This window comes from Leptopilina heterotoma, unplaced genomic scaffold (genome assembly GCF_015476425.1).
Source record: "Leptopilina heterotoma isolate Lh14 unplaced genomic scaffold, ASM1547642v1 Lhet_47, whole genome shotgun sequence".
NCBI classification, from domain to species: domain Eukaryota; kingdom Metazoa; phylum Arthropoda; class Insecta; order Hymenoptera; family Figitidae; genus Leptopilina; species Leptopilina heterotoma.
This window is the reverse complement of record NW_025111098.1, coordinates 2611020-2633954: the sequence shown is the minus strand read 5'-3', so window position 1 is coordinate 2633954 and position 22935 is coordinate 2611020. Positions and strand designations below refer to the sequence as shown.

At 29.4% G+C, this 22935-nt stretch overlaps 1 protein-coding gene across 1 annotated transcript; it reads right to left on the bottom strand.

The window, feature by feature from the left end:
• Positions 1-6971: 6971 nt before the first annotated feature.
• Positions 6972-21567, bottom strand: LOC122507497 (exportin-2). The gene is made up of 16 exons (XM_043620246.1): positions 21336-21567; positions 16073-16218; positions 15440-15778; positions 15245-15352; positions 15018-15110; positions 14588-14755; positions 14330-14459; positions 14056-14219; positions 13288-13477; positions 12487-12685; positions 12123-12383; positions 11673-11764; positions 11197-11500; positions 10428-10595; positions 9251-9561; positions 6972-7220 (listed from the first exon to the last, which is right to left on the bottom strand). The coding sequence occupies exons 1-16, from the start codon at positions 21418-21420 to the stop codon at positions 7075-7077; spliced, it is 2904 nt and encodes a 967-aa protein (XP_043476181.1). The 5' UTR covers positions 21421-21567; the 3' UTR covers positions 6972-7074.
• Positions 21568-22935: the final 1368 nt, after the last annotated feature.

Below are 22935 nucleotides of genomic sequence, written 5' to 3'. Positions count from 1 at the left end.
ATTAAATTTGGTCGATTTATTAACCATTGTATCGCATTATAATGAATAGTAAGGAAGCGAGCTCTGCCCGCCCGGAAATTTGTTTTTTATCCTGAGAAATGTGTTCCAATTACTACATACGCTACTGTTCATTGATGCCCTCAAAGTTTGCACTCGTCTTACGCATGCAGATATTTGCGTAAGATTCTTCCACTAACTGGGAAGACATCGGGAATATATTATATTTTATTTATTATATTTATACATCACCCCGAAAGGAAAGTGCGAATATAAATATTCAAGATACGAAAGTATCAGACTGTCATTTTAAAACCGAAAAGTTACGAAATCCTTGAATTAGTGTCAGGTCAGACTAAAAAGCAATATAAAAACGATTTTTTATTAACTGACCAAAAAATGTTTAGGAAACTTTTATATTGCACAAAAAGAAATCTTGTTACGAAATCTAATATTTTGGTATTTAAATTTAATATCCACATAGTTTATTGCAGGCTTCGCAAGCTCATCTACAAAAACCTACTATTTACTACTTTTTTTTACATTATGCTACTATTTGGGTACTTTTTTAGATTGAAGACACTAAAAGCTACTATTTCTGTTTTTTTTAGAATTTCCACTAAACTATTCTCGAAAAATTATAATCAAATTTGTTAAAACGATTCAATTATTTTCAAAAAATATTCGCAATTCAATTATTTTCAATATCTAGTATTTTCATGAAATTTCACAAAGAAATTCAATTATTAAAAAAAAAATTGATAAAATTCACCAAAAATTATATTATTTTCATAAATAGAATAAAATTTCCACAGAAATTCAATTAATTTAGAATAGCATTTTCAAAAAATTTTCGAAATAATCAGTTATTTAATAAAATTTTTATTATAATTCTTCTCAGTAATTCAATTACTTTCACAAAGAATAACATTTTTCATGGAAAACCAATTATTTAAAAATTTTTTGATAAAATTATAAGCAAGAATTCAATTATCTTCATAAATAATAAATCTCATGGAAGAATTTCAATTACTTTTTAATACTTTTCTACTATTTTTAATACTTTTTTTTTTTTTTTTTTTTTTTTTTTTTTTTTAATTTTTACAAATAATAAAGTTTTCCACAGAATTCAATTTTTTAAAATAAAATTTTCATAAAATTTAATATTTCGAAAAAATTAATTATTTAAAACAATGTTTTTATAAAATTCTTATAAAGAATTCAATTATTTTGAAAAATATCAAAATTACTCACAAAAATTCAATTCTTTTTGAACATTTTAATAAAATTTTTCTCAAGAATTCAATTATTTTTTTTTATTTCAATTCCTCGAAAAAAACAATTATTTAAAAGATGTTTTTTTAAAATTCTTTGAAAGAATTCAATTATTTACAAAAATATTAAAATTTTTCACAGGAATCCAATTATTTTTCAAATATTTTAATAAAATTGTTCGAAAGAAATCAATTTTTTTCAATTCAGTTTTAATTAAATTATTTTCTAAATAATTCAATTATTCGTTTAGTTTTTAATAAAATTCTTCCCAAGAATTCAATTATTTACATAAATAATTCTTCGAATGAATTCAATTATGTCGATAAATAACAAAATTATTTCCGAAAATTCAATTATTTTCAGTCATTTTAATAAAATTCTTTGTAAAATTCAATTGTTTTTATAAATAACAATATTCATCACAAGAATTAAATTATTTTTAAAAGTAATAAATTTCTTCTTGGAAATTCAATTATTTAAAAAAAATGTAATAAAGTACCACACCGACATTCAATTATTGTCAATAATTTTAATAGAAATCTTTGTAAAATTTAATTATTTTTAAAAACTTTTCGCAATTTAATGATTTTCAATATTTACTATTTTAATAACATTTTCCAATAAAGAATTCAATTATATTTAAAAAAAATTTTGTAAAAATCTTCGTAAGAATTCAATTATTTTTATGAATAATAAAAATTTCTCAGGAATTGAGTTATTTAAATTAGAATTTTCATAAAATTGGTCAAAAGAAATAAATTTTAAAAAATGTTTTAATTTTTTAAAAATTTGTTATAAAATTCTTGGCAAGAATTAAATTATTTAAAGTCTTTAATGAATAATAAAATTTGTTGCAGGAATTAAATTTATTAGCAGGATAAGAAAGAAGTAAATATTTTTGATGAAAATTTGGAAAAAATCAGGAAAATAAAAATATGGAATGGAATTTTTATAAGTTTTGTGAACTGTCTAAAACGTGTTTTTTCAGTCGTCAAGTTTAATTTTTCCATTGCAAGCTTTTTACTCCTTTTTTAGTTTGAAAGATACTTTTTTCTACTTTTTTAAAATTAATTATCGAGTTCGAAGTCTGTTATTATTGAATGTAAGACAGTTTGGATTGATTAACGATTTTTGTTACTCTTTTTTAAGAATATACCTAAATATTAAAAACTCCAAATGATAAATTTAAATACGCACTAACATCCCAATGGGAAATTTACAACTGGCGGAGTACTGCGCCAGCACTGGCAGTACTGGCATAACTCTGGGATGATAACGCTGTCTAACGCTGGCGAAGTACTGCCTGCCAGTGCTGCCAGACAGCGCTGCCGTAGCACTGGACCAGTGCTGGCTGAAAATATTGCCGCAATAAATGCCGTATTGTTATTAATTAGTCGTAAATTAATAATTATAAATAATTTACCAACAAAATGGTAAATAATATTAATAAATAGTTATTATTCATCAAATATTTCTCTTCTTAAAGAAATCGTATTAAAGATGGAGACTAACAATGGATATAGTAAATGAAGTAGAAAAAAAATTGTTTATAACATTTAAAAATTAAATAATAAATAACAATTACAGTAAGTGTGCATTAGATTTTCATATTTTAGTATCTAAAGATTGGAATCTAGAAATATCGCAAACCTATGAAAATAAACAAAATTGCTGACGAGGGGAATCGAACCTACGACCTACGGACTTACAGACTAACGCTCTAACCACTATGCTAACGACACATGTGTACAGTAAAGTATTAACATCTCAGTATCATTCAGACATACAATTATTGAGTCAAAGATGAGAAAAAAATAGGGATACGTTAGAAATAATAAATTGAAATAAAATAAATTAAACTACATTTTTAATAATTAATTTAAATTACTTTACTGCATTTAACATTTTACGTAATTCTTAAATTACGTGGTAATTTTTTAATAATTTTTTATTCATAGTAAGAAGTATAATAGTATTTTAATAGGAACCAAATTATTATTGAGATTAAAGTTTAAATTTTGTTTATAATTTTAATTTGTTTAAATAATTTATTATTTACAAAATTAGACAATTATGTTAAATTGTTATTATTAAATTTAATAAAAATAAAAAATGAACAACTGAAAAGTAAAATATTAATTCATAAACTTTTTTCATAATTTTTTTCAAGTTTATGTCAAAAAAGCAATGTTGGCAAAGAGCGTTGCGAACAATTTTTCTATACTCAGCCAGCACTTGCCGCCGTGGCTTGTCCAAGCTTTGGCGAAACAAAAATTCTGTACTGCGCCAGCACTAATTGTCGAGGCTCGGCTAGACTACGCCGAACAATCGTCTGAGTACTAAGCCAGTGGTGAACATCGGCACTACACTGGCATTTCCCATTGGGATATGGGCAATTCCACGTGAAATTTTCATATGAAATTTTAAAATGATTTAAACAAAATTTAAACAAAATTAATTTGTTTATATTTTTCATATTTTTCTATAAAGAAAGAGTAAGTAGGTATCATTCATACACATATACATTTTTTTTTAATGAGAAAAAAATGTTTAACCGATTTTAAAATGTCATAGGAAAATTTCACGTGGAATCGCCCATAAATATTAGAGTAATAGTACATTGTACAACTAGTGGCGAAAGTGTGATTTTTCGAGAGTGAAGTTTGCGGCTCGAGCGTAGCGAGAGCAGCAATCACTCGAGAAAAATCATTCTTTCACCACGAGTTGTGCACTACGTTTTCTCCAACGCCTTGCGAGGAAAGGTTTCTTCGTGAGTTTCGTATAATTTTAATTTAAAATGTTCTTATGTTTAATATAATAAAAGACGAATGTTTTGAGTGGGGAAGAAGTTAGATACAAAATAAATCTCGGTCAAAGAACAAGAAAAAAGAATAAATTCATGATTTACTTTCGCCACGCTAAAAATTACTTTCGCCACGCTGAATTTACTTTTGCCACGCCAAATTTTACTTTCGCCACGCTCTTCAGAGCAGTTGAGAAAAGTTTTACTTTGGCCACACTTTTCTACCAAGAAAAGTACTCCTTTCAGAGCAAGTGTTGGAGAAATTACTTTTTAATTGTCTCCGCCAGAAATTGGTGAAAAATTATAAAAATTATCGGAGTCTGACGAAGATGAGTGAGAATTCGCATGTATCAACGAAGGCATTTTTAAAAAATGAGAAAATATTTTATAATAGATAAGAGATGTATGTTTATATGCGAGTATGTTAATGATCTAGAAATTTAATTTTTTTATTATTTCATTATATCCATATACAGCAGCGAAACTTTCCTAAAAGTTGAAATTAATACTTGACTGCAACCTTCGGAATTTTTAGTTTCGAAGCTCATGCGAAACTTGAACTAGTTTTTTAAATGCCGACTGTTTTTCAGTGTTGGACGCAAAAGTTGACTGAACATTGCATGAGAGTTTGAGAAATTTTCTAAACTTTCACGCAATGTTCAGTTAACTTCCTCGTTAGACCCTGAAAAATAGTCGACATTTAAAGAATTACTTCAAGTGTTATAAGCTTTACAACTATGTATATAAAGATTCCGAAGGTTGCAGTCAAGTATTAATTTTAACTTTCAGAAAACTTACGGTGATGTAGGGGAAATTTGTTTAAAAAATAATTCTTTAAAGAATAAAATGTTTTATAAATTTTTTAAAAATAAATAATGCATATTTTATTAATAAATATTTAAAATAACAATGCATCCGGTTAATACATAAAAAACATCATTCACAGAAAAAATAAAGTCTTATTTTAAGGCAGCAAGGCCTTAAATCTTAAATTAAGTTGTATTAATTAATTTAAGAATTATCTTAAATTAAGATGCAACATTTTTAAGGCAGTCAATTCTGAATTTACGCAATGGATTTTGTATAATTTAATACTATTGCAGACAGTGTTGAATTTAAAACTGATCTTAAATTAAGATTTACTTTTCATTTTCAATTTACTTTTTTCTCCAACGTCAATTTTGCGTTTATGCATTGCGTTAATTTTCGTTTATGTATGCGCATTACGTTATAGGTAAATCAAGAATAGAATAAGCCAATCAAGCCGAGCTGAAACCTATTCTCTGTACTAGAAAAGGAGAGAATTTAACAAACAGTCGTTGCTGTTTTTTGGCTTCTTTTTTACATGAACGTTCAACGCTCGTTTAATTCTATCAAAATTACGAAAATTTTAAACATAGTTCCAAAGCGTTTCAGTTTTAATAAATATAAAAATTTTTATTTCGAAAGAAAGTAGGAAGAGAAAGAAAGAGAGGGGGGGGGGGAAAGTAGTGGTGAACAAGTCAATTTCACCCGACATGTTATCAAACTTGTTTAAAATGATATATTGCTCTAATTTAGAAAGTAACATTTGACTCCACTTATTAAAAATGTCATGAAAAAAGCACTTAATTAGAATGATTGGACTTGTATATATATATATATATATCATGTCGAATATCTTTATAAATTTGGAACATATTTAAAGAGGACTCAAGTGCCTTCAGGTGTAAAAATTGTGCACTGAAAATAATCAGATTGGACAATAGACCCAAAAAGCTGTTCTGAAGCACTAAATTAAATATTTTTAATTAGATAAATAAATATGATTAATAATTGATTTACTCACACAAATAAAAAAATGTATTTATTTTGCTTGAATTCAATGTTTTTGACAAAGCTTTAAAAAAATTTTTTTTTATTATTAACCACTGAAGAATAAAAATATTCTACATTTTAGTGGAATATATATTTTCGTTTTCAGAAGATAGAAGATTATTTTTTCTATTAGTGATATTACCTTCTTTCGTGGTTCATAAAATAAATAATAAATTATTTTTATTTTACGACTTTTACTCATATTCAATTTTAATAATAAATATTTTTATTAAATAATGTTAATAATTATTATTTTAATTTGCTTAAGAAATACATCGATATTTCCACTGTAAAATAGTAACAATATAGTCATTAAAAAAATCAATCATTATAAACTTAATAATTATTGAATTTTTAAATGTTTTTTATAAAAAATAAAAATTTAATTTGTAATTTCTTTAACTCTTTATTATTTACTAATTATTTATTTTATTATTTACTATTTATTTCTTTAATTATTAAATTTCTATCATTTTAACAATTTAATTTTACCTCCTCAGCGGGGATCGAACTTTGGATTTCCGTTTGCTAGCCGGAAAATCTGACTACTCTAGGTTCAAGTAATGATTTCTTATTTGTAACGGTAATTTCTGTTAATCGAATTACCAAAAATTCCAATTGACTGAAACAAAGTTTTTTCAACCAAATTATTTGGTAGTCTTTACAAATTTTTAGTTGGAAATACAAAAATGTTGAACCAAATTTATTTGGTTGGCGTAACCAAATGTTTGTTTGAGATGAATATTGTAGGATATTTTTTCCAAAAACAAACATGCAGATTTTTAAACTAATTGTCCGACAAATTTTGAAAACTTTTCTCGATATTTGAAAGAGCTGGAGAAAACCTAAAAGATTTTATCAAAATTTTCTAAATTTTTTCCCAATTTTTGTATAATGTTCAGGGTAACGTGATTTTGTTTAATGGAAGACAAACTTGTCTCACTTTAAAAAATAACATTTTATTTAGTACAAAAAACCAGTCGCAGCGACCAATGAATGTTTATACTACACTAACAAGTTTGATAATAGTACAAAATGAAACGTTTTAAAAATAAAATTTATTAGTGCAAATTTACTATTAAAAGTTATTACACATGTTTATTGATTACAGAATTAATTGACTTAAACCAATACTTTTCTCACTATGCGATATTTATACCAGCTGCTTGAAGATACTTTTTGAGGTGACTTCCATTTGGATCTGGTATCTGAATTAAAATTTGAGATAATTGATCCAATGATAATTTACCGAGTCCTTGGGCCAAAAACATTCTGACATCTCCAACGGCTGTAAAAATTTAAATCCCTTTATTTCAAAACCTAAATTTCGTTTCTTCGGTTATTAATATAAATGTAAAACTGAGTAGATCTCAAAATTGGACAAGTGAAGGGACAAGTATGGTATGTCTAATATTGTAAACAATAAGTAGAGGAACCAAAGCTGATTACAAATAATAACACAAGCCTGCAAAAAAATAAAAATTTCCGTTGTCTGAGATCGAGTAGTCATTTCCCGCAGTATTTGGTGCGATGAACCCGAATCTGTCAACCAAAACCTCCCATCACGTCAGGATTTTGAGAAAAGTGGGGTAAATTCCCAAAAATCATGTTTTTCGATGTTTTTGAAAATTTCTACCGGGTAAATCTGACGTGCTAGAGACTTGCCATAGGATTCAAATTAAAGCCTGAACCCTGTACTTTAAGAAGATAAAGCGATATTGCTAACTAAAAAACTAAATTAAACTAAATTAGCCGTCAAAAATTATTTTTTTAACAGTTGTCAAGCATAAAAATTGACTCACACTGTCCGTAAATACAACTATTTTAAAAAATGATTGGATCAAAAAATTTTTGCACGTAAGGTTCCTTTTATCGCGTCAGGAGTCAGGACACATATATTGTCCGGGGAAAACAACCAAAAAACCGAAATTTTTGAGAAACCGAAAACAAGAAACTGTAACCGAAATTTTTCACATTAAAAACCGAAACCCAAATACAGGAACCCTAATCCTTTGAAAAAAAAAACCGTAACAGAAATATTACCGTAGCCGAATGTTTTTTAGAAGAATACAGAAAAGTGGAAACCGAAACCAATAAAATTCCGGTTGCCATCCGTGAAAAATTTTCAAGTCAAATGGTTAGAGACCATTCTTAGCTCACAGTAAATCGAGAGGTGTTAAAATAACACCAGAATAGATTAAAATAATCTGCAGCAGTTTAAACCCTCTAGGATTAAATTAACACCAAAAAGAATTAAAATAATCTATTTTGGTGTTATTTTTTACTATGAATGAAATTTTACTACAAATCATAACCAATTCAATGATTTTTCAAAATTCACCGAATTTAGGTTTACCAGAGACAATAGATAATGATCTGAGTATGTAAACAAGTAAGCAAATTAATAAGCAAAGAAGGAAGTGAGCAAGTAAGTAATTAATACAGTAAGCAAGAAGGAAATAACTTACTTACTTACTTAGTGGCTTACTTACTTGCTTATTTCCTTCTTGCTTACTGCATTAATTACTTACTTGCTCACTTCCTTCTTACTTACTTTCTTGCTTGCTTGCTTACTTACTTACTCAGGTCAAGTAAGTTCCTGGTAAAGCTAAAATCGGTGAATTTTGACAAATCATTGACTTGGTTTTTATTTGGAGTAAAATTTCATATAATAGCCAAAAATAACACCAAAATGGATTATTTTAATCTTTTTTAATGTTACTTTAGATTGCATCGGTTATGACTCAGAGATAGCGAATTGTCACCTTGATTTGGAGTGATTTAGTTAACTTAGTGTTTAGTTAACTTATAACTTGAATAGTCACCATTGAGTGTGGCTAAACAAGTTTCAATTTATGATCATAAAGGGGAATTCAAACAAAAAAGGGACACTCTTTTTTAACATTAAAAGTACTCCTCCCAGAGCAGGCGTTGGAGAATATAGTACATTTGCGGCTCGAGCGTAGCAATCACTCTCGAAAAATCATTCTTTCACCACGTGTTGTGCACTACGTTTTCTCAAACGCCTTGCGAGGAAAGGTTTCTTCGTGAAATTTGTATAATTTTAATTCAACGTGTAATATAATAACAGACGAATGTTTTGAGTGGGGAAGGAGTGAGACACAAAATATATCTCGGTCAAAGAACAAGAAAAAAAATTAAGTCATGATTTACTATCGCCACGCTCTTCAGAAGAGTTGATAAAAGTTCTACTTTCGCCACTCTTATATAAGAAGAAAAGAACTCCTTTCAGAGCAGGCGTTGGAGAAAAACAAAAGTCTTAATCATTAAAGAATAGGAAAAAAGAGAAAAACTTACCTGTAAAAGGATCTGGCTTCACGTTTTTGGCGAATAGAAGCTGACTATAAGCTGCATGATAACCTACATTGTCATCAATTTCTGGAAATACTTGTTCCTCACTCGTTACTTGATCACCGTTAGACGTTTCAAGCAATTCCACAACAGAAGTCAGTAATTGTGGATAATAAGACATATAAGGTGGTTGCAACAATGCCGGACAGTTAGTGATTAAATTCGAGTATCCAAACACTGTAACTTTCCTCTCTATTTCCCCAGTAACTTTTTGTAAATCGGCAATGATTACCCTTTCTAAGACCATTCCAAACATTCTGAAATTCAAAATAGAAAATTTTATTGCTTAGGGGTCGTCCATATACCACGTGGACAGTTTAGGGGGGAGGGGGGGGGGGGTCAATACAAATGTCCACGTGGACACAAAAGTTTAATTTTATATCTTTTTTTTCTTTTTATTCAACTTTATTATTAGATTATTATTAGATTGTGATCAGACAATATTTGTAATCCGAAATTTATTTAACTGTCAAAAAAACGCCAAACTCTTTTTTAATTTATATTAGAAAATCATTATCGTAAATGCACAAATATGAATATATGCAATTTTGTCAATTAGGAATACAAAGCAACCTCTACAAACTCTTACAAATTCTAAAAAAAATAATTTCTATTATTGTTTATGTGAAGGCTTAAAGCTATTGGATTTTAGCAAAATTTAAGATTTGTTACCGAAGAGATTAAGTATTTCTACTAATATAATAATTGAAGATATATTGCTGCCAAAGTCCTCTCTATAATACTAAAAATGGTATTTACCTATTTAATAATATTTTAAGATAATTTAATCTTTATTGAATTTTAAAGAAGTTTGTTATAAAAAAATTTAAAGAATTTTTTAATTGTATTTCTTATTAAATATCTTTTTATTATTCACTATTTTAAAATAAAAAACCCGATTGTCCACGTGGACAATCAGGGGGGAGGGGGGGGGGTCAAAAAGTGTCTAAAAAGTGTCCACGTGGTATATGGACGACCCCTTAACGTTAAAATAATATATTTCTCAGTTATAAATTTAATTTTACAATAAGAATAGGACTATAAAATCCCTTAAGTAGTAAACTATTGTTATTGGTTGTGATAAAACTAGTTTTTACAATTATAAGAATAGGACAATACTTACTGGGTCTGGATTTCTTCAACCATTGAAATCAAGTTAGGGCCACCGTACTTCAGAATGTAGTAAGCAAAGAATACGATAAGGCCCTTTACAAATTTCACTGTTTTGCTTGAAGAAAGTCTTTGGAAAAACAGCATGAAAACTTGTTTCATATAAGATTGTAGTGTTTCTCTGAAAGAATAATAAAAATAATAATGTTAGAAAAGGTTCGGTAAATTTTAGAATATAAATAAAGGAATCAAAATTAACTTTTGGGAGATTCTACTGTACACAAAAAAACCCAAGTTCATTTTTGTTGCAACTCAAAATGAGCCTATCCCTGGTAAAAATTTCAGACCGTAACAATCGGAATTTATGACCGGTGAGGAATTCTTCTAAAATAAGTATGGAATTAACCCGGAGCAATCCGAACTTTATAAGCAAGAAACAAGTACGAAACAATCCGAAAGCTGTATGCTAAGAATCCGGATTTAATCCAATTTTTTAATTGGATAATCCGAAACAAATACGAAACAATCCGAAATCTTTACAAACAATAAAGCTAGGTAGGCTTGTAAGTAATAATTAGAATTAATCACAAGAAAAAAATTGCACATTGTATTACAAAATTCAATTCAACAACAATGCTCGTAAAGATGCAGTGAAACTGGCAATATTAATTTCAAAAAAATTCACATCATCAGAAATCGCATTTGCTTATCCGCTAACCCAACTGCTTTGGTACGTCAACTAGTAACTTGATGAAATATTATACTTAAAAAATGGTACTTACGTAGGGAAATGTTGAATTATGCATTGAATCAGTAGGAAACCTTCGTGATCATGAGCTTTCGATGCAATTAATTTTTGGAAGACACCAAGAAGAGCACTAATTTTATCTTGTGCAATTATTTGATGAGCTCCTTTTGTAATAAAAGCTTGCAACAGTCTGTTCAATGGATCTATGTTTCCCTGATATTCAAATAATACTGGTGCTAATAAACATGGGAATAGAGCCATGTACGGTTCAGGAACGTTCGCTTCACTACGCAATTCAAGAAGTAGTGCAAGAATTTGGAAAACATATGGTATAAATTCTGGAACATAACAAATATTTACAGAAAATCAACAAGTTTAGTATCTATATTATATCAAACAATTTTGTGTCATTAAAAGATTTTATTTCGATATTTAACAATTGGCAAAATAAATGACAAAAGTTATTCTAGAATCATGTAGTTGAAGAAAGAAAAAATTTGGTCTACTCACCTTGTACGTCTTGTTGCAAAATTGCTTGGAAAATAGGGAAGAGTGTTTGCTCAAAAGACACAATAGCTTCCAAATTTCGTTTACAAACAATCCTGTAAAAATATTAACATTTATAAATTCATTGATACGTAAAGAAAAATTTGTATGCTATTGTTTCGATACCGATAACAATAGTTTTCAAAGTTGAAGACGAAAAAATTGATTTACAAAAGAATTATTTCCAAGTAATTTTAACTTAAAGTTCAGATAGTTATTTAGAATATTTAATAAGGGGCCGTCCATATATTACGTAACGCTAATTTTTGAAAATTTTGACCCCCCCTCCCCCCATGTAACACACTGTTACATACATTAGCGCCATTTTTTTAGCTTATCGTAACAAATAGCTTGACCCCCCCTCCCCCTAAAAAGTGTTACGTAATATATGGACGATCCCTAATGGAAACTTACTTTATGGATAAACTGAGAGTTTCGAATAAATAATGATTAAAATTCGGACGACTTGGATTTTTCGCTACAGTAACAAGTTTTTCCGTTAACTTGGGCAATAAAGTAGCAAGATGAGGTACTACATTGTCTTGCAAAATCACGAAACTTCGCATAATGGCTTTCATAACATATTCATTGTCCTCAGAACCAGCAATCTCTAAGGCGGCAAACAGCCCATTCAATAAATCTACTGCTAAGACCACGATTTCCTTTTCCTGCACCCTGGGGAATTGAAACCATTTATTGGATTACAAATAAGTTTAAATTCAACATTTTTGTCTATCCGACATACAGATTCGTTGGCAAAATAGTAGCAAAATCTTACTGTGAAGCATTTTCTTGATCCCTAAGAGCAAGAATCTTCTCAATAGCGCAAGCGGCATACGTGTGAACTACAGTCATGGAAGCTGACAAGTGCTTGATGAGTAATGGCAAAGCGCCTACTACGTGTTCTCGAGGTAGTACAGACCTAAATGTCATTACAAACTTTATGGCATCAGCTTTCAGAACGGGAAACTCATTGACTGAAATAAAGATGATAATTTGTGACTACATCGGAGTCTGCGGAATTTTATTGATAGTGAGGCTTCTTCTTGTAGAACAATATTTCTCTCAAGGTCCATAATTCGCTATATAAAAACACGCAGGCAAATATTGTTCCCAATTGAGTAATTTCAACTGCAATATTCTTACTAAATTTGACTCCATTGTAATTATTTACAAACTTTTCAAAATCAAACAGTTAATAATGGAAAATAAATTAAAATAATAATTACCGACACTACCCAAGTACAAAACTGGAATCGACTTCTACCTTGGACCATTTTGTGGTGAATCGAAAAGTATTTATTACTTATTTTTTTTTATTTTGGCAGACAAACTACTTTATGGGTTGATTTTTTTAAAATTCATCGAATTCGCTTGAAACTTATTGTTACTCGGCGATTTTTGGAGTTTCTGATCCAATAAAGCCAAAATAAAAAATACGTATAAAATATTTTTTAATTCCCTAAAAAATAATTGAAGGTAGAAGTCGGTCGGTACTTGTCTGTCAAAAGAGTATAAAACTTGTTCTAAATACTAATTGAAAAAATGTCTAATTCCAAAGTAAATCCATTAAAATTACCATTTGGTCTCAAGAGTTCTGGAAATATATGTTCCTGTGTAAACTCAGGTAACGACACAAGTCTACTGCTTTGTGTTACTCCATGCTTTTGAGTTTGTCCTTTACTAACACAACTTACTACTAAATATATTGCCGCATCTTTACTTTGCCAGTTTTCCGCAGGTTTATCTTTGTAACTTTGCAGCATAATCTAAAACATAATTCAATTTCATAATTGCACTCTGCACTGCAAATTGAAATTATTTATTTCAAAGTAAATAAATTTGTATGAATGACTTTTGGCCCACATAGGATCAAAATTTGAACACTGAAAAAATTATATTCTAAATTTAAGAAAAATCTACTTAAACAGGCGCCAAGAATATTCCCGACTTAAATTAAGTGGAATATACTTTTGTTATTTACTAACATAATAACGACGATACAAATAACTATTGAATTAAATTGTTATTTAATTAATAATGAATTATTATTAACCATGTCAAATTAAATTACTAAATTCAATTTCTTAAAGAAAGAAAAAATGGTGACGAAGAACAGAAAGAGAATGTTGTAACAGGAAGTCCTTTTTTCTATAATTGTTAATATGGAGCTTCGTATTTTATTGATACTCCCCTACCCCCTAATTTATCACATGCCTTACAAATGACCTCAAATGAGAACAAGAATCCTTAAAAGAAGAGTTTTAAAAATTGATAAAAAAAGACGAAAAATAATTTTTATAACTAGGTAGTTGGTAAAAACATTTCAAAAAAAGATGAAGCTCACCTGGATATAGAAGCCAAATATTTCTATAATTTTATTTTCAAAATATTTTGAAAATACTTTAACTAGGTCAGAAGCAGCTCTTCTTCTAGTATCAACATCACTTCCTTCAATATCACGTCTTATATATTCTTCTGGATTAAATTCAAACAATTCATTATCAGAAGCTGAAAAGAAAAAAAATTTTTTTCAAGTTGAAATATTTGTAAAAAATATTCATGACTGGAAAAGATTGTGTTGCTCTAAACTGCAGTCTTATATCAATTAAAATTTATACCTTTGAATTCCAAATTAGGAATAATCACTTTCTCACAAATACTTCCAAGAGTAGCAGGATCTTCGAAAAGATGTCTGTATTGAGACCTGTCAGCTACCGTTGCTAAAAATTGTAATGCATTTGACACCAACTAGAAGAAAAAAAATTATTTCATGAACAAATGTTATGAGATGGTTTTTAGAGAAAGAAATTAGTGCATAAAAACTTGAAAGCAGATTAAGAATTGAATAAAGCGAATGTAATTCGATGTCAACTTACAGCATCAAATTTAGGCTTTTGAACATTCGAAGTTAGTAAATTCCACACAGCCGTTACAAACTGAGGTAAATATGTTTGAAATTCTTCATCATACTTATGGGCATATAAACAAACATTATCACAAACTTGTGATTTTAATTGTTCGAGTAGTCCAGGTTCTTCTTCATCCTTAAATCAAATTAATTATCATTTAGCCTTTGATTTAGTAGGTTAAATATTTTATTTCTAACTTTTATTATTATTTCAATTATATTATCCGACAACTTTTAACATTCTATATAGTAAAAAACTACATTTTAATAATTTTCCTGTACGGCAAAAAATGTGTACAGTTTCCGATCATTAAAAACGTAATAAAAGTTTCGTATATCTCAGACTCATTTTCATGCAATATCATAAACAAAAAAAACTAATAAATATAAAACATTACCTCTGTTTGTAATAATGGAACTTCTGTAGTGAGCAAAGTGTAGAAATTCGACATCCATGCTTCCATATTATCTTCGAAGAATTCTGGCAATTCCTGTGAAAAATTAAAATCAATGAATTCACATTACAATAATTACATCCTTATAGGTAAAATCAAATCAATTAATGAAATAATAATAAAATATTTTTTACTTAATTTGCAATTAATTTGAAAAAATATGGACTTACTTGGAAATTAAGAGAATAAAATACTTTACACAAAACAACTAGAGAATTGTAAATTATTTTGAGTGCCTCAACATTATTCGAATGCACTTCCGTTAACTTCATGGTCGTCTGAAAAATTTAAAAGACTTGTGGTAAAATGCCAAGTCACTAAATATTTACACTTATTTGGTAAATATTTCTTCTGGGAAATCTTACCAAGAATAGATCTGTCAGAGGCTTAGCAAAATGATCTAATACAAATTTAATTTCCGTCCACAAAGTTTGACTTTTGAATTCGTAACGATATTTTTTGAATAACGAGTGGGCAGTGTGGAGAACACCATTGATAATATGGAAATCTCCCGTATTAAATTTCTCCACCATTTGATCAATTAAATCCGGCCACTTGTCTGGAAAGTCGTATTTACCAATTATCGATATCGCATCCGAAAGTTGCTTTTGAATTGAATCAGGAGAGTGCAACATTAGATTTATAATCAATCTTTTTATAGCTTCTCGATCCTGACCATGTATGCGATCTCCATAATCTTCGTCCTGAAAGTTTCCAAAAAACTTGAGTATAATCTTCTTGCAAGGGTTTTGAAAAGCTGATAAACATTTCAAGAACTGCTATTTACCATATATAAACTTATTATTTTTGATAATAATTTAGCAACTTCTAAGTAGGAAAGTTGCAAAAATGTTTTCTTATTTTTAAGTGCAAAGCAAAAAGTGTTATCTTTTAACCCTAGAGCGTGGCTAGTACTACTTTAATTTTTATTGTTGTGGAGTTTAAAATAACATTCTTCTTTATTCTACTTTTTGAGGAATGTAACCAAAAATACTTACTACTTTCCAATTTCGTTTAATGTAATTTTTAAATGCAACTGATCCTGCAGTTCTAATTGTCATGTCAAAGTCAGACTTATCAATTAAATGTAGTAAAAGTACAGGATAATTCTGATTCACTTCAACAGATTCAAGAAATTTTTCAGCTAAAACAAAAAATATTCATCATAACGCTTTTATAATAGTTTAAAATCTTTTAAAATAAAAATACAAGCAAGTCGAGTAATTAAAGACTAATTTTCTCTCAAATTAATTACTATTAAAAAATGAGATTACTACAGCTAGATTCCTTTTTTTCTAAAGAATCCAGTAGTATAAAAAACTCATTTTGCATAAAAATATCGAATTAAAATTTTTTTTTCATCAAAACGGCAAATCTGCAGTCAGATTTTAAGAATTCAAAATGGTGGGTCCAATATGGCGGTAATTGTTTTCAATAATTGGTTTATTTTGCTTTAAAATTGTTACTTAGCGGTTTTTTGGGTCGCTGATAAGAAATCTGAATTCAGACTTAAAAAAATCAATATATCCGTTTTAAAATATTGTAATTTTTATTTATGTTTTTTTACTATAACGCACTTGTTTGTCTTCAAACGACCTGTGCAGTAGTTTTCTTTTTAAGCACGCTCCTCCTGGTACAATATCTCTTTTTAGCATCCAACAGTAGTTAGCCATCATATTTAGGGGAGAGTGGGGCAAAATGGGGTGGCATCAAATAACTATACAAAACATTGAATATTTTTTCAAAATTCATTAAATTCTTGTTGTATGAGATTATAAATACAAACAAAAAGTAGGATTCTTTATTATTATGGAAAAACAAGTAATATTTATTAAAATTTAACAAAAAAACATGGATATTGCAAAATATCGATATATATCCCAAAAAGTTTGGAGAGCACTTTAATTTTGAAAAAAATTCATATTTTTTTTGCTTAAAACTTAAAAGTTGTATAACTTTCAAAAAAAAATTTTCTTTGGAGTGTCTTCATAATTAATAACAGTTTCTTATCAACATGAATGATATATGTCGAGGATAAAAAAATTAAAAGTACCTATCATGGAAAAACAGAGGTACCCCATTTGACCCGCCTACCCCATTTTGCCCCACTCTCCCCTACGTCCCAACTGCCTTGATAGCGGCGCTCCATTTCTTTAATATCTTGATAAAACCGTTTTCTTTTTTCCTCGCTAAATTTTCTTAAATTATTGGGAAAGTATCTTAGATGTGAACGTAGGAAATGAAGCTTCAAATCCATGAAGCACCCTAATTTTTAAAAGTTTGTAATCATATCATTTACTGTTAGCGAATTTGTGACCCATAAAAAATTTCTTCTTTTAGTTTCGCATCAGATATCTCTAGATATTTTTGATCCAGGAACTCGAAACCTATCCATTCTTTATCTAATCTAATCTAATCTAATCTAATCTAATCTAATCCACTGTCCTACAAATATAAAAACAGGGTATTTTCATAAAACTTCCCAGTAAAAAAAAACTAATTCAAACGGATTGAAATGAATTAAGATTTTTGGAAGAAAGCGGGATTCATTCAAGCTCTTTGTATATTCGATTGAATTCGATTTAATTTGCCTGAAGTTGTGCAAACGAATTCGCATTCGTAAGAAATGACCAAGGCATGCATTGAATTCGTGCTGACGAATTAAAAAAAATTAAAGGCCCCAAAACTTGTCCATTGAATTAGTAAGAATAGAAGGTTTGGAAGTTCAATACAGTTTGACGAATTCAGGAAAATTGCAACATAGCTCCTATTCGTATTTGTCACAAAGCGGGATTCACTGAAACTCTTTGTGAATTCCTTTTAATTTATTTCAATTAGTTTTTGTTTACTGGGTTGCTTGTTGTCCCAGCATAATACTTTCAATCTTGAAATCTCCACAAATTTGCCAATTGTGTTCTTTATATTTAATTTTCTCCAAAACTTGTTTAACAGTTTCATTATCTTCTTTAAGTTCTGCTGAAGGGTCTATGGGAATGAAAGAAAAAACATTAGTGTTATGAATTAGCACTGCCTTTAGACTTCTTTTAGAAGAGTCAATAAATAACCTCCTATGTTGATCTTTACATTTGGTTTCAATTCATTCATTAGTCCTTCAATGTCGGAACAATATACCAATGACAGCTCATCTTTTGTAAAAGATTTTCAAAGTTCCATTATTTTCTTTTTCACTCTAAAAATTCACTGAATATCAAAAATATTCAGTAGTATTCGACCAATTATTTGAAATTTTTAAAGTCTGACTTGAAATTTGTAATTTTAAATCAACATAAATCAATTTTTGAAAAAATGACCGCCATATTGGATCCGCCATTTTGAATTCTCAAAATGTGACTCCAGATTTGTAATAATCGACCTCGAAAACCCCTAGATGCCGACTAAAGAAAAAATCCAAAAAATTGTCCGCCATTTTGAAGTTTTAAAATCTGACTTTAGATTCGTAATCAGTGGCCTTAAAAAATGTGTATGTTACATAAATTACATAACATAACATACACACTAAAAAAAGTCTTACTTTCAGCCTATTTTTGAGGCTGAATTTAAGGTGTAAACGGAGTCAGACCCGTTGAGCGTTGCAATAGTTAAGTATTTACAACTATTCCTTCTTTGAGTTGTGTGTATTTTATCTTTAATTCGTTTTTTTTGCGTATCTCCCTTGTTCCTACAATTTTATTTAATTATGACGAGCGAATAAATAAGAATGAATGTACAGTAAAAAATCGATGTTTTGTACCACCTAATGTGGTTTCCCTGTTAAATGCTTTTTTATTAAATGATATAGTTGGCTTGTTTATCATTTGAGGAATATTCATGCATCCCCGCCATGGGAATTAAAGTAAAATCATTAGTGTTATGTAGTAGCAATGCTTTTAGCCCCAATTGATCCAACTTCCAGTTAACTCTCACTGTCAGATAAGAAATAAGAAGTAACGTGCGATAAACTTATCTGGCACTCATCGGGAAGTTGATTAAGTGGGGGTTAGACTACCTAGAAAAGTTTAATAGATCGAAGGATTATTTCATCGAAAATCTAAAAGTTCGAAAGATCCTTCGATGCATAAGAGATTCCAAGTTATATTTATTGGACACTTTGTCATTGGACGAAATGATTGTTCTAGATTTTGAGTATTTTTTAAAAACTATTTTTCTAATTAAAGTTACTCATTAGGAAGTATAAAAAAATTAGAAATTTTCACTTATTCAAATTAAAAGAATAGGTTATAATAATGAACAAATTCGTAATAATAATCCCAGATAGCACGTAACTTTGTAGCAACATTGCGGCAATGTTTCCTCGCAATGTTATTCATTGCGCATTATTAATATGCCCCACCTCCGCAACATTACACGGCAACGTTTCGGCAATGTATCATGCAACATTGTTGTAAAGGTACTTGGGAATGTTGCGTCAATATTGCCGCAAGGTTGCGTGAAATCTGGGCTATGATCTTGAATATGAAGGGACAGAGGATCTAAAGCTGTTTTCGGCATTCACTCAGGGATACCCCGGGTAACGATCGTAAAATCATCAATAACATTCTGTTTGATGTAACCAATCTCGACTAACCCGGAGTTAACCCAAGACGAACGCTGAAAACGCCTAAAGTAACGACATTTGATCTGATTTTGAGGTTATGTACGCCTCTTGACCTGGAGTTATAGTAAATATACTATACCTCTCATGCGAAGGAAATCTCTAGAAAATTATGCTAAATACACTATAGATTCTAGAAACAGCTGCGGCGGACATATTTTTTTATAATAACTACATAATTATTATAAAATAATGATAATATTTTTGGTAGTTTTTTAAATTAAATAAAAATAGCAAATATCAGGAAAATATTAAATGGTCCGACGGTATAGCCTAATGTCCAGGCAGATGAAATTACATACTGATAATGCAAGTACATAATTTCATTGCGGCAAAGTAGGAACTATAAAGTCTTTGAGTAGAGTTGAATTAAGTAGGAAGGAAATTTTAAAAACCTTATGAAATATGTACAATTTGTTCTTTGAAACAATCTAACACAGTAAATACACATTCATCTTCTAAATTTCTGTCTTTATTGTTTCTCATTATTTCGATAGGTGTTACAAAAAAAACACAATCGAAAAAAAACACTCCCGAAGAAAATATAACCAAAAATACAGTTTTCATTTGAAATTTTCTGCACAAATAAGAGTTTTTTTTAAATTTTCTCTTTCGTGTTGTAATATTTATTTAAAAATTTAATATAATCAAATTAGTTTTTAAAATTAAAAGTTAATTTTTTCATTTACAAATCGGGAGTGTTAGTTTTCTTGCATATCATAAGAGTGTTTTTCTTCCTAACACCCTTCGATTTATTGGAATAGAATAGAAAGTGTTTGGAAGTGGTTGGAAGTCTAATTTTGATATAGCAATTAATACATGTTCAACATTTTTTATTATGTTTATATTAGTTCTTTTTGAGCGTTAAATTAATTCTAGTTTACCTCTTGTTTTACCTTATTATATTTACAATTTTATATTTATAACGACTAATAATCGTTTCTTTATTTCTTAATCTACCTAATAGTTATTTTTTAGTGTATTTTACAGATAATTTTAAATAATTGGTTATTGGATTTTAAAATTTTTTTTTATTACTGCTTCAGTTAATAAAACTTTTTCTACCCTAAAAATCTTGATTAGCAAGTGGAAACTGAATTGTTAAAACTGAAAAAACTGCAGCAAACAAAGACAATTAATTTTTACTACGAACTTAATATAAACGCTCTGGAGTGTTTTAATACCCTCGGCTTACAATGTCCAAAAAATGGAGAAAAAAATTAGGATCTGCATTTTTTAACTCTTTATCAGGGTTTTCGTTAAGAACGTATTTATTAAGATATTGTTGTTAACGAGTTAAGAAAAAAAATGTTCCTTTGTGCAAAGTTGGCAATATTTACTAATTTTAAGAATTTTATATACAGTAACAATGCATTAAGTAAATTTAATGAGTTTATCATCACAACAATTATAACTCGAATATTAAAAAACATGTTAAATGCAAATCTCATTTGATAATTGAAGGTTATGTTAAACATGATTGTTTAATAGTACTCGATAATGTAAGTTACTTATAACTTTTTTAAGGGGAAAATTAAAGTCCATTAATTTCTGACATGATGAAAAGCAAATTAACAGCTTTATGGCATGCATTTCGTCTATTTTGCCATTAATAGAAAATACAAAACAAACAGCTTTGGTTATAATACCTGGTCGTCTAGTATTCACATCAGGACTTAAAGAATGCTTCAAATATTCACTTAAAGTTTGCAAATTTTCACTCGTTATCTCCATTTTTACTTATTTAAGTGACTGATGGAAAAAATAAAATAACAAGAATACAATCTTTCTCTATACGAATTCAGTTAAGTTTCGCCGGCTTTTTAAAATGTTTAAAATCTTCCTCAGCGTCATATACAACAACCTTCGATATATTAAGGCTATGAACGAGGACATATCAAGTATAAGATCTGTAATGTGAAATTTCGTTCCTGAATGTACTTCTGCAATAAAAGCTAAAGGTGCCGTCCCATGTCGGCGTAAAAACGTCAAAGTGTCGGCGTCAAAATGTAAATGCATGAGAGTGAAAGAAACAACCTTATATCACTATCTCGTTCACTCTCATAACGCCGACGCTTCGACGCTTTGACGTTTTTACGCCGACATGGGACGGCACCTTAATGGAGCGTTTAGGGTGAAGTCCCATTGAACCGTTTTGCGTTGCGTTTTGCAACTAGGCCATGAGTGCAAATATAGACAACATATATCTGTATCTCTCTCACACTCATGGCCTAGTTACAAAACGCAACGCAAAACGCTGTCATGGGACTCCAGCCTTACACCTTCGGTAAAAATTGTCCAGAACGGCAAATTTACATTGTAGTAAGAGAGACAGATATACAGTTTGTCTCTCTTACTCCGCAATATAGATTTTCCATTCTGCACAATTTTTACAGAAGGTGCAGAAAACCTAAAGCAAAACATTATTTCATAGACCTTTTCATCTCGAATAATTTTTTCTCAATAATAATAATAACTTCCGGTCGGTCATATTCAAATTTCCCATGTTAATACATGGTGAATTTTTGAATATGACCGACTATCATGGCGGACTGAGATTGCGCATTCTTCATTTCCTATTCGAGATGAAGGCTGGAGTCCCATGACAGCGTTTTGTGTTGCGTTTTGTAACTAGGCCATGAGTGTGAGAGAGATACAGATATAGGTTTGCTCTATTTGCACTTATTGCCTAGTTACAAAACGCAACGCAAAACGCTACCATGGGACTCCAGCCGAAAAGGTCTATTAGGGTCAGTTTCACCAAACTAGTTCAAGCACTGGGGCCGTATTCTCGAATCGATGACCCTAGATGTCGCATGCGACAGACCATTCGAGATGGAAAAAGCTATTCTCGAACGCTTGTCGCATGCGAGATTTCATGTCGTATGCGATAATTTCCGAATGGTTCATCTCGAGTGGGTAGTGGCCATTCGAGATGCAAAGTCGTATACGAAATGCTAGTAAAAAATAAGGTTGTGTGTCATCCTTGTAATAAACGTATATAATATAAAGTACCCAGTAAACGAAAACTAATTGAAATGAATTAAAAAGAATTCACAAAGAGCTTTCGTGAATCCCGCTTTGTGACAAATACGAATTGGAGCCATGATGCAATTTTCCTGAATTCGTGAAACTGTATTGAACTTCCGAACCTTCTATCCGTACCAATTCACTGGACAAGTTTTGAGCCTTTAATTTTTTTCAATTCGTTAGCACGAATTCAATGCATTCCTTGGCCATTTCTTTCGA